A 13,508-nucleotide genomic window follows, 5' to 3' on the forward strand; every position below is an offset into this window, starting at 1 on the left:
AGGAAAGAAAAGTGCAAGATAAATAGAGAGAAAATGACTCACACATGACAAATGATTTGTTACAGGTATTTAACAGATAATTTTACCTGGCAGAGTATTGCCAGTGATACCTGACTCTGTGAACTGCAGTTCCAGCATCCAGCCCAAACAATTGCCAAGCTATAAAGTCTCAGTGATGAGACCACATTTCGTTGTATTAGATATATTTAGTTTAAATTATATATATAAAAAATGTCATTTCCCCCCACTGACTAAAACCCAAAGTGTGCATAGCCCATAGTGTAGATCTTTTCCATGACTTATTTTCCCATAAAAGATTGCTAGCACTAACTAAAAAAGGTAGTACTATAATTCAAATTTGTCAGTAAGAGAGATAAACTTACTATGTCTAATTTATTTATATACACACACACACTTTATGAGATCATACTATTGTTCTACCCTATGTGGCATCTCTATTCTAGTGCTGACCTATACTGAAGCACTTCTATCAACTTACTTTTATATACATCTTAATTTTTTCTGAGTACTGAAAATTCCATTTGAAACGTTTTGTTGTTGTTTTGGTTTGGTTTTATTTCATTTTTTTTCAAAGTGGGATCAAAATAGTTATCTTAATCAGTTATTTTTCCGAGATATCAACAGTGAACTCAGAATCCAGTGAAATCAGAACTGATGAAACTCTCCATTACCCACACAGAACTTTTTGCATGGTGTGTGTTGGGTCTGTCTGGGATGGAGTCACCTTTCCCTGCAGCAGCCCACACAGTGCTGTGCTCTGCACTCGTAGCTGGAACAGCACTGGTATCACTCCAGTGTTGTGTCTATTGCTGCATAGCGCTGGCACAGCATCAGGACTCCCTCCAAGCCCCCAAGAGCCAGCAGGCTGGGGGTGGGCAAGTAATGGGGATGGGACATTGCCAGGGCAGCTGACCTAAACCAACCAAAGGAATATTCCATAACACCTGATGTCACACTCAGCAATAAAAAGGGGGGCTCTCGTGGGGGAGGGGGTTGTCCTCCTGAACAACTGCTACACGTTTTGAGGCCCTGCTTCCCAGGACATGGCTGAACATCGCTCGTTGATGGGAAGTAGAGAATAACTTTTTTTTTTCTTTCTCTCTGTGCTTCCGCGCGGCCTTTTTTTTTTGTTTGTTTCTTTTTCTCCCCATTCCCTTTCCCTTTAATTAAATCATTCTCATCTCAAACCTCGAGCTCTTTGTGTTGTATTTTCTCCCCCTTCCCCTTTGAGGAGAGGGGGGAGTGAGAGAGCGGTTGTGGTGGAGCTCAGCTGCCCACCCCAGTAAAACCACCACAGATGGTTCTGTTGTCAGTGACTTCTGCTGTTTGTCCAAAAGCAGCCTATTTTGTTTATAAAGTTTTTCAGGAACAAGTTTTTCAGCACATATCTTCATATAACACATGACTTCAAACATGAGATCAAAGTTGGTGTTCATTTTCAGGATGCAACATCAAATGTGTGCATCAGAAAAAGGTAAAGATAAAATTTATAATCTCCCCCACTTATAAAAAACTGACTTGTTTGCCAGTGTCATTTCCTCTGTTATCCTCAAATGGTAGACATGTACAACTGACACGCATTGCTTTCCTAAATACTATCTAACCCAACTGCATCTTGGAATACAGAAGTAAAGAAGTTCCTATTTTCCTGTTCACTGACAAAGGACATCACAAACCTGGTGCCCCTGAATATGCCACAAAAATGCCTGGTTTGCTTTTTGAAATGTAGATCTGAGAGAATATTCCCTTGGAAAAACAAACAAACAAACAAAAAATCACCAGCAACACTAGACTTTTCCCCAGGAAGCTTCCATTACAGTGGTCATCAATGAGTTTGAGGGAGCTACTTCTTTCAACACATTCCAGAATAGGTCTTAAAAGGGGACCCATAAGGGGACCCAAAAAGAGGACCTCCATACCTAGGGAACATGTGAGATTGTCCATTAATATCAGTCACTTGTCTTGAATATTCTAAGAAAAGGGTAGATGTAGAATTACCCAGCATCTGTGGACAATAACTGGATAGTAACTGATGTCACCAGTTCATAACTGAAGTAGTTGTCTCAAAGGCAATACATAGTCATAACAATCAATACAGAGGAATGCTTCACTGAGAGGCAGTTCAGTATTCAGAGTACATTCATCAAAACAACTCAAGCAGATCTTTTAACAGTGCAAAATAATCCCAGGTTTTGAAAGCCTTAAAATTGAAAATCTGAGGCTTCTTCCACTTAACAGAAGAAAAAGTATTATATACTGCACAAGCAGGAACTTCAAGCAAACAAAACTAAACTATAAAACAGACCAGAACTTTCTGACTTTAGCTTCTGTGGGAAAGGTATCTACCAGAAGGGCCACGATAGAAAATGGCTAACTATTTTACTTTTAAGGAGTTTTTGCAATTTTAAATTGAAGACCTCTAGAAGCAGAACTAGGAGAAAAGTGCAGTGAAAAGGTCTGACAGACATGAAACAAGATACAGAATCAAGGACAATTTGTGTTGATGGGCTGATGGTTCTTTTCCGGAGAAGGCGATGATGATGCTACATATAGCTAGCCGGTATGCTGCAAAACCGTGCATGTCATAATCAAAGATGAATTACATAAATTTGTCTAGCAGGAAACTGAGATAGAACTAGGCCTTTCACACCTTCCCTAGCCTTAAAGATACAGCATTTTACATGGACTGTATTAGCAGTATGGTACCTCTCCAGACAGATTTTTAACATGCATCTCCATCACAGGCACATCACCCTGGTAATAGACAGGTTCAAAATCTGAAACTGCAATAAATTCTTATCTCAGGTTAAAGCCAAGCAGAGAAAAACAGCCTTTTTTTCTTCCCAAAGGGACATTTTTGGGAGGGAAGAGTAGGAGAGTTAAGCGGGTGAATGCAATTAGGAGAAAGCATAAGGAAGGAGTCAATACGTTACCTTGATTTTGTGGAACTGGAAATAAAAGATCAGAAAATTTGGAGGAAATGAGGACAAAAATTGAGTGCGTTGACAAAGTTTTAAGTGGGGTGAAAATTTGAAAACAAAATACTACTTGTAAGTCAAGAATTTTAGAAGGAAAACAGAAACAGAAGCTATGCTTGTGTATAACACATGCCTGCACTATATGTTTACTGCCATGACAAAAATAAATAATTCTTTCAAGTAATAGATACTCATAACTCTACTTGTAAAGGTGAATATACACGCACAATGCTATAACACATCATTTTAATCAACTTATAATTTCAGCAATGTTGTTAGCACAAAACAAAATCTATTAAACAAAAACAAATACTAAAACAAACACTGAAGCATATATTTAAGAACAGATATATTAAAAAATAAAAATATGGTATACATTTCTCAGACATCTTCCAACAGATTGATGAGTGAACAAAACTTGCAAGAATAAATTTTATTTTATTAAACCTGGTAGTTCTACCACACAGAACTCACAACTTTTGCCTGTTTGACTAGTCTTCAAAATTCCAGTCTTATATCTAAAGATGGCACCTTTTCCGGGATCCAAAAGTGGTCTTAAGCTGCATTAAATGGAGGTATGATTTGAAATGGGCACTGTATTATGTAACTCTATGACCCTTTTGTTGTCACATTCTACTTGAGAAAACAAACAAAAGCACCATCAACAAAAAGCTATCTTACATAGATCTCCAGATAAATTTGAACTTCTTGAAGATGTTTTCAAATTTCTGTCCCCACCATTTGGCTTGAGATGCAAATGTAACATATCATGGGAGCAATACTGTTGCTCAATCTGTAAGTACACCCCCCAATAATCTTCATATAATTCTTCCAGATTTCAAGAGATACATTCCTTTTTAACATTCAGAAAATTATACTAAGTCTACTAAGTCATGCACGATATTTTCATTTCAGAAAGACAAAGCATTTTATTAGAATTCATTTTTACTTCTTTTATTATACAGAGCTATATGGTAAGCATATGATAAGTAACTGTAGTTCTGTGCAATATACACCTTAGTCAAAATGGAATCCATTTCTCCACTGTTATGTCTCCTTCCTTTATCCTGTTTATACAGATGCTTACATGTTTAATATATTTTCAGTAAGCATTAATTGACAAAGTCAGAACATACAAATTGCCATAAAATAATGTTGAAAATGGTGGAATACTTCAAATGGCCTTTTGATGAATTTAGGTCTAATTTACCCCAAGAAGTTTATATTAATAAACCATTATGCTTTGCATTTTTGGTAGAATTGTTGCTAACTACTTAAAAAGTTAACTGTTAATTGTAATGTAAACAACTATAGGATGCTACTAGCAAAATAGTTTTTTGTTTGTTTTTGTTTGTTTTTTTTTAATATAGACTAATGTTTGTTATTGTTTTGATTCAAGAGGACAAACCATAACATTTTCAATAACAAGCCAGGTTTACAATGTTCAGAAGCTCATCAGTAATTGACGTGATTCTAGACATTAAAGGCACACTTGCTATGCAGTGTACCTTTAATCAAGTCATGTTAAATTTATATATATATATATTCATATATTTAAATAAGTCTCTATATATTATTTATGTAATTCCTCATACTTACTTTTTAATGTTTATATAAGATTTCTATGAAATAAAGAGAGGTTTGGACAACAGATATTTGTGCTTACTTTCTAGGCAGCACCCAAAAAAAAAAAAAAAGTACCAAAAATTTGTGCAAATCCCTTGCAATCAAATCCTGTATTTAACTATGTAAATTAAAAGTAGCTGTATGCTGGTCTCCAAGACTACAGAAAATGACAGTTCTTAAAGGATTAAATACTAAGTTGCACTGAGACTACTTCTCAGTGCTATACTCTTGAATTTGTTCTAAGCAGATTTAAATGCCATGAAATACCTTTGATACCAACAGATGGAGAGTCATTATTTACTTTGCATTTTTAAGTAACTCTGTTTACTGTTACGCTGAGGACAAAATGAAAGAGTGATTATTTTCATTGGTGATATCCAAAAAACATATTTTTCCAAACATAGAAGAGCTGAAGCTAAAAGATAATCATGAAGGTTTCTGTATGTCCACACCCATACCTGAGCATTAAGAAGTTCTTCACATTTGTGGGACTGTTTTTCAATTGCCAGTATATACTGTTTTTCAATAGCTGCTTCTTGCTGTTGAACTGTAGATTGTAGCAGTGCCTGAAAAAAAAGGAAAAAAAAAAAAAAAAGCAGAGAATATTCAACAAAGGTATAACAGGGATGTTTATTGGTAACTGCAAATCAACTAATACTTTTGTATAACCAGAACACAGAATGCTGTTATAAATTTTGGAATGTGCAACTACTAAAGTACTTTTATGTAACACTACCTTCTTTTTAGTCAAGACTAAAATTTTTTGGATCTCAGGTTTCTTATACACAGGCTGCTTAAAAGAGAGCAGCACACAGAAGATAGAGAGAGAGAGTATTTCTGTTAAATATAGTCGGTACAGTGGGACCACACATGAAGAGAAGCATATGAAAGCTGCTGAAGAAAAAAAAAAAAAAAAAGGGAAAAAAAGCCAGACATATTTCACTGGCTGACAAAACTCCACATCCTCTCGGCACAGTGTAAGATCCCATGGGCCAAGCATGATCTTCACAACCACAAGTCAAGTAAAAGCAGATGGAAATTCTGAGTAATTTAAAACATAAAAGAACGCCCCCCCAGGAAGTTCACACTCAAATGTGAAGCAGTGGAAGTCAAAGTGTGGAAAGCCGAAGTACGAAGACAATAACAGAAAGATAATAAAATTAGGAACTCTGCATGCATGCGCACATGTATTCACATGCACTTGACTGAACTCTGCAGAATTTCCAGCACCTGAATGCAGAAAGAAAAAGAAAAAAAAACAGATATATGAAAAAGTGAATTTTGAAGGAATTATAATCCAACTTCCTTAAACAAGGCTAGTATTTTTACTCAGGATTTACTTAATTCATGTGCTATGCAAGTCTTTTTCCCTAATATTATAAAATATTTATGTCACTTTCCAAATATTCATTGGGCTCTTTATGCACATTAGATGAAACTATTTTTAACTAGTAATCAATATAGCAAACTAGTTGAAATTACTGTGTAAGTTAAAACAGATGTAAGTTCTATAGAAAACAGACATTTGGCCCAAATGCAGACAAAGGAAAAAAAGTACCATCTTTCAAATGACTTTTATTTTAGAGATGTATTTACTTTCTGGAACATAAAACACACATTCAATATGGTATTGAAAGCTTTTTCAAAAAAACCCAAACCAATAAAATACATGTTATAAAGAAATAGCAATTTTTTTAAACTACGTTTTTCACTAATTAGCCTCTTTATGCCAAAATTGTTCTTCAGGATATCAGTAATTCTATAGTATAGTAGTACCTTTAGCAAAGGGTCAGAAAAGTTTAAGAGGTAACAAATGGTAGATGGCACTTGACATATACTTTGATTAAAGTGTAAGACTACAGTTACTGGTATTTGCATGGGATTTAGCTAGTCAGGCTAGTCATAAGTTTACTTTCATAAAAGCAAATTTCTTTCCAACTACATTCAGTTCTTGTGTTGGTATAAATTCAGGCAATCACAAAAAATGTAGCTCTCAAAGAAGTATAACTTCTGTATATGAAACTTTATATGCTAAATGCTACTGTGTATAAACTGAAATTGCCACATATCACTTGCAAAAATTAAGTCTGTACTTTGTTGTTTTTTTTTCCTCCTAAACCATTGTGACAAGAATTGTTTTGTGTAACTGGCATAAAAGAAAAAAAAATGAAAAAAAAAAAAAAAGAAATTCTGATTGTATGGAAAACAGTAGCAGAATAGTCGTTACAATGTAATGTCATTTCTCAGTTTCTTCTTAGGCCAGAGACTGAGACACTTTATACACTTTACTATGCAAACTTAACTGGTGACTGTTAAATTCCTATTAAATGGTAGAGAGTTTTTTTTTTTTTGAGGGAAAAAAATATTCTCCATTAGATGGAATAAAGAGATTAAGATTTTCTGAATTTTATAATTATTCTTTTCTGTATAAAATGCAGAAAATTCCACATTCAGAAACTAAAGCCTTCCTCTTCTATTGTTTACACTTCTAACACATTTATACATTTTAAATAGTACCACAGAGATGATCCTGTATTCGACTGTTCCATTAGTTGGCCAAGTTAGGAGACACACAGATCTGTGAAACACTGCTTCAGAGACAGCTTCCATGTTGTGTCATAAGAACTGTCCATACAAAAAATCTTTTTTCTATGAGAGATGGATCCAGCCAAACAGGCCTTTAAAATCAAAATAAAATATTTTAATTCAAACCCAATCTTTTCAAGTCATTTAAAAGAAAATGGGGTGTGCCACATAAAATTCATGTTTTCATGCATTAAAAAAATTACCAGAGAGAAGACAATTTTCAAAATAAATTAAAAGATGAACTTGAGATAATTTTCTTTAATTCTCATTTAACATGTACCTGTTGCCCATGACAGTATTATGTTCTTTGCTGATATGCTATGTTTGCCTGGCTGCAGATGACAATAAACATAGAGATGAGCATAAAGATGTCAAAAAACAATGTCTCTACACATGATTGTAAAAAAAAAAAGAAAAAAAAAAAGGACGAAAATAAATCTGCAGTTAAAAAACTGTTTGCTCACAACAACCATTTAGGATGTCTTGATGGGTAAATAAAGCAGAGATGAATGATATCCAAGCAAAGATTATGCAAATTTACAGATAATCAACTACTTAAATCACTAATTAAAAAAACTATTTTACTAAATAACGAATATACTAAACTAGCACATACATTTGGCTGTTTGATGATAAGTGTCATCTTATAGTTCTTATAGTTACTTCCTTCAGAACAACACTAAAAACACAAATTGCTACTCTGGGCAACTATTTACCACTGCTGAAATGCCATTTTCATTCTTAATTAATTACACTGTTATTCTGCTCCATAGAGCTGTTGATGCTCCATAGAGCTGTGGCCCCTGACTTAGTATCAAGCAATTCTTGAAGCAATATTCCTTCTTTCAATAGCTCAATGAATCAGTTCAAATAAGATTACAGCAGAAACTAGCCTAGGGTATCTGTAGCATAAGGTAAAGGGTAGGATTTCAACATGGATGGTCTTGGTAACTCATTTCTCCTCCTATATATTGTGCAAAGAACTTGACATAGGGTGGAAAGGGTCATTCTGTGCCAACAGCCAGTTTCAGAACTGTAACTGCAGATGGCATCAGACTTGATGTGGATCTATTTCTACATTCTTACCACATTTGTTACCTAAGTCTACACTTTGTACAGTTCTAGAGAAAGTGGTCACTTGAGATTTTCAGAATCTCTTTGCATCTATCAACTAGTCTCTAACTACTTGCTTCCTTTTTTTTTTTTTTTCCTTCTTCCTCAATATAAAACAATTCAGAAGCCCTAAATACATCTACCTTTAGCCAAAATTGAGGTTGTCCTTTAGGTCTTTAGTATAAACAGTCATCTTTTTGGAGGAGTTAAATGGATCTTCTTTTCCTATTTGGAATTTCCTTGGCTTTCAAAAATCTTCCACCTCCCACCACATAAGATATTTTATCAGCTTAAAGGGATTGTCTTACCTTAGATAAACAACTACTTACAGCAGTTTGCTTAAAATTCAAACAGAAAGTCATGCATTAACTTAAGAATGAACTACGTCCACTACAGAAATAGTTGTGATCATAAGTACATCATCATCATTTAAACTGATGCCTTTCCAGTAATCAAAGGCAGAATTTATAAGTCTTATATAACAAATAATCAACTTATATCTAGCTGTCTTAAAATGTAAAAAGTAGCATCTTTCCTCAGACTTCTGGAAAGAAAAAAAAATGAAAAAACAACAACAACAACAACAAAAACACCATAGCACCAAGTAATCAGGCAAACATACTCTTGGCTTTTAAATATTTTCATCTTCCCAGTATCATATTACATTTTTTACCATGATTAAACTGGGCAGAAAACATTGACCTAGAAAACCAAGAATTAATGTCTACACTGATATTGTTTTAATAGTTTTGGTTCAGCTATATTTCATTTGCAATTTGGCATGAACTTCTAAGCTAGTCAAAGCTACAATTGAATCAAGTTTTCAGTCTCAGACTTCAATCTATAGCTGCTTAGGCTTGTAGATCTGAAAAAGCAAACAATAATTTGATTTGTGGTAAGGGTTTTTGTTTGTTTGTTTGTTTGTTTTTCTCCTTAAAGAGAACTCTGATTAACATTCCAGTTTATTCAATGAAATATAAAATGTATTTAAGTGGGTACTTGTATCCACTATCTCTCCTTGAACTAACTTGGGGGGTAAGAAAAAAAAGAGAGATTTTTATCTACAGTTTGAAAGACAACACAAAGTTATAATTTTAAAATCAATAGAAAGTACACCAGGAATACACAATACAAAAGGGTACATGTTGAATACCAAACCCAGGGTATTATATATGCAAATTTTCAATTCTTGTAATTTTGATGGAAAAATTACTGTCAAAATAGAATTTGCTAAATTTAGAAAAAAAAATGTGACATTTGTTTTGCTTCTCCTCAGTTTTTTGCCTCTAAATTTTACTAATCTTTTTTTTTTTTAATGTAAGAAAAATGGAAAGAGACAGAAAGAACTCACATAAAAAAAAACAAGATCATTTTGTGATTTTTTTGTGATCTTCCTAGTGAAGTTTTAACATTATAAATGACTACTTCTATATTAATCTTACTGCCTTGGCTTTCAAATACTACAGGAAATTTTTTTCTCAACAGGCAATGTCCTCCACAGGTGCTGCTTCTAAAGAGTTTTGCCTTCTTCTCCCTCCCTCTGCCTGTTACCCAACCATTTTAAGGTTTTTGGCCAGTACAGATGATATAAGCTGTTTCAAATATGTGAATTTGGGTATTCTGAACTATTTATATACCAATACTGCACCTGGAGAGAAATTTGAGCAGTAGACCTCAATCCAAGGAATATTTATTCATGGAGAATTGTTACAATATATGATGGTGATTATCTTTGTTAAACTGCAATTTTTCCAGATTTTAATACATTATTTTCCATACTTTTCAAATTCACATTTGCTGTAGTTGATGCAGGGGCTTATCTGATGGCAGTAAGATGATAGTCTGGGAAGGGAGAAAAATTCTCAAGGTTCTTTCATGATGAAAAGGGTTTGAAACTCCTGTGGTAAGTACTAGCATAGCAATTAAACAACACAATCAGGATGAAGACCACCATGCCAAAACAACAAAGAAACAAACCACACCAAAACAAAACAAACAAAACCAAACCAAAATGATCACCCAAACCCAAACATGTCAAAAGGTCCAACAGGAAGAGTAGTCTGTAACCAATACAACATACAACTTTGAGTATGCATGATCTACAGTGACACACTGGAAGGCAATAGAAAGGTTGGTACTTTGCCAAGATGGCTGCTGCCAAATAAGTCACGACTGTTCCAGAGTTTTCAGCTACTGGATATCTGAATCCCTCTGGACTGAAAAAAGTTAATTACTGACAACATGGAGTCCACTGGAGAATGAGACTTAGCCATTTGTCTCCTTCAATTACAGAGGTTTATGTTTTTCACTCTGACTGCCTGTGAACTTGGCTCTTATGAGTACCATCACATCCATCCTCATAAATACGCCAAGTTAGACATAACAAGGCCTTTGAGTAAGCCAAATCAAAACATCACATGTAAAAGTCCCTTTTAAGAATAGAACGACATTGAGTGAGCTGAAAATTCTAGTATCTTTACAAATTATGTTAATTGTTTCATGACAGATGAAAAGAGATCACCTCATTGACCAATAAAGGCAAAAACAAACAAAAAACCCTAACACATTCTTTTTCAGAAAATCGACCAGATGTTTTGCATGAGAAAGTCACCAAAAGGTGAGCAACATGTTAATATTTTAAACACTTTCCATGACTGCAAATGTCATCCTTTCAAACTCTCTACAGTACTTCATTAGAAAAACCAGATTATTGCTATTTTTAATATATGCTTCAGTTCATCGTTAGATGCATGATTATGAAAACTAATTGACTGTTGATGCATACATTCCTCTGGATTTAGAGTATACAAGTCCTATGAATTAAAGTTACATGGATGAAAAATATATATAATAAGCTGACAGCACAGCTGTTACAGCATTGCTTATTCTATCCCCCAGCGTATATTCCATCCACAAAGGTTCTAAAAGCAAACCAAACCCTGGAGTAGAAAGTAGCAAACCTTTGAAATAGCAAACCTTTAGGTCTTTTTCCAAAATCTATTGGGTATCAGGTGGATTATAGTCTGACGTTTTATATTCATCCTTCCAGAAACAAATGAAAGAAATCATTATGTGCTCTTTCATATCATCATGAGTAAACAGTGAATTTCAACCAAAAAGGAAAATTAGGAGTCTGTACTGTGCCTCAGTCCTGATTTTCCTTTCCTGAAGAATAGGGTAGCTGCTCTTGAACCACTACAGATTAAGTCTTTTTTTTTAAGTTCTAAAATTTCAAGAACTTGTTAATGATGGTAGTTCTTATTCTAACACCCATATCTCTGAATTCTTGGCAGTAAAGTATGTGTGAGGGATAAAAAAAAAAAAGTCATAGTAGAATGTGCTAGAACATTGGGGATTCTTATTTGCAGAGTGGAGGAGAGGTTCTGGTGTCTGTAAACTATACGGTTTAAGTGTATGATAAGATAGTTTAAATGTTAGCATTCATTATTCATTTCAGACAATTGATATCTTCTACTTGTTACTTTGACACAGAAATAAATCACATGACTGATGCAGATCATATTCCATCACCAAATTGTTTTATATTTCCCATTCATTTGCTCTGGCCATAAGTACATGAACAACTTTAAGTGTGTTTTTAAACAAAAAAAAAATCACATTGTTAATGGACAATGCTCACATAAAACTAACTAGGCACAGTATGGCTGTGTAAGCAACATATGAATATTACAAATAACAAGATTTGTATGATGACAATGACAGCAAAGCAAGTATTCTTCTGAAGCTTAAGCTATCAGAAACTTTCTAAGCCATTCCAACAATCTTGTGTCTTCCCTTCTTTCTTATCACTCTCCTAACCCCCAAAAAAGCTACCAGAGAATTGATCCTGCTTTTTCTTCACTAATCAAAAATGTCTGGTGACTTCTGACATAAAAAGAATGAAACCCCTTAAGAACATGTTCTCCAAAGTGTCTTCATATCCGTTTTAGCTTTATGTATGACTGGTTATAAACATCACACAAACCATTCTTTCTCCAAAATATCATCAAAACCCTCACACATTTAAATGACAGTACAAAATATTTTTAAATTGGTCTGCCAGAAAGATTAAAAGTTAGTCCATCTTCATTTTATAAACTGGAATTTCATCAAAACAAAATAAAACTTACCTAAGTGAATTAGTCCAAACCCTTGTCTGAGCTTGGATGAAAAGAAAACTTGAATTTTCAGTTTCCTACATTAGAATAATTTTGGAAGACACTAAACTGAAACTACATCCAAACATCATAATAAGAACTTCTTGAGTATCCTCAGGGGAATACACATCTTATTTACTCTACTATATGCTTTAACAATGGTCAGATTTGGTTTGTATAACAAGTTCAGAAAAATTCCCACAATGCTAGAAGTCTTGTTCCTTTGTATAATTAGGTAGTCCTGGAACATAATTAATAACATTCTACATGTACCGTGGGAACTCTAAAGAACAGCATCACTGAATACAGACTAGAGACTGAAAAACTGTACTGTTCAACCTGAAAAGTTTAAATATTAGAAAATATAATTGCAATTGGACTAAAGATACAGATGTTCAAAAAATTTATCCTGCGCTTCTGCAAGTTGTTTTAGGTAGACAGTACGGGTTGCTTTCTAAAATTTATCCACAAATTCATCCTCAAATCAAGGCAAAAGTGTGATAATTAGAATTTTGCCAAAAAACAAAGCACATACACTTGGGCCTATTTTTAGTATAAATACCCATTTTTTTTAAATATATACAATTTTTAATATATATCCATTTACCCAACACCAGTCCATTCTGTTTTAATTCTACTAACAGTAGAAACCACAGCTGCTTGCCTAGACCAGGATTTGTTGTAGGCCAAAAGCTAGAGTTCAGGAGAATCCTTCTTGAAACATATAGCCAAAATATAACTATTGCCTCCAAATAAATTCCAAACAGTAACAAATTGCCAAATCTCTCTCTCACAACCTCTTCTTTTTTATAGGAGTAAAAATTTGTCAGGAAAAAAAAAAAAAAAAAAGCAAGCAGAAAAACAGAATAGAGTTTATTGTCCTCTTTCATTCCTTTTGAAAAACAGTATAAAAGTCATTATAATACCTGCAGAAAAAATAGACTTCTCAGGTGTAGCATTATTTGAAAACGTTAAACCAATTCAAATGAAACATCAGGATGAAGTGCTCATCATGATGTACAGGCTG

General features: G+C 33.9%; 1 protein-coding gene across 18 annotated transcripts in view; it reads right to left on the bottom strand.

Annotated features, from left to right (window-relative positions):
• The window catches only part of CCDC91 (coiled-coil domain containing 91), a 163,445-nt gene that overhangs the window by 64,149 nt on the left and 85,788 nt on the right, over positions 1-13,508 (bottom strand). For all 18 annotated transcript variants that reach the window (XM_035550913.2, XM_035550925.2, XM_035550922.2 and 15 more), the window contains one exon: positions 5,084-5,191. In XM_035550913.2, the coding sequence (XP_035406806.1) occupies positions 5,084-5,191 (108 nt within the window). The remainder of the gene's footprint in view (positions 1-5,083; positions 5,192-13,508) is intronic.

The sequence above is a fragment of the Cygnus atratus genome, chromosome 1, assembly GCF_013377495.2.
Source record: "Cygnus atratus isolate AKBS03 ecotype Queensland, Australia chromosome 1, CAtr_DNAZoo_HiC_assembly, whole genome shotgun sequence".
Lineage (NCBI taxonomy): Eukaryota > Metazoa > Chordata > Aves > Anseriformes > Anatidae > Cygnus > Cygnus atratus.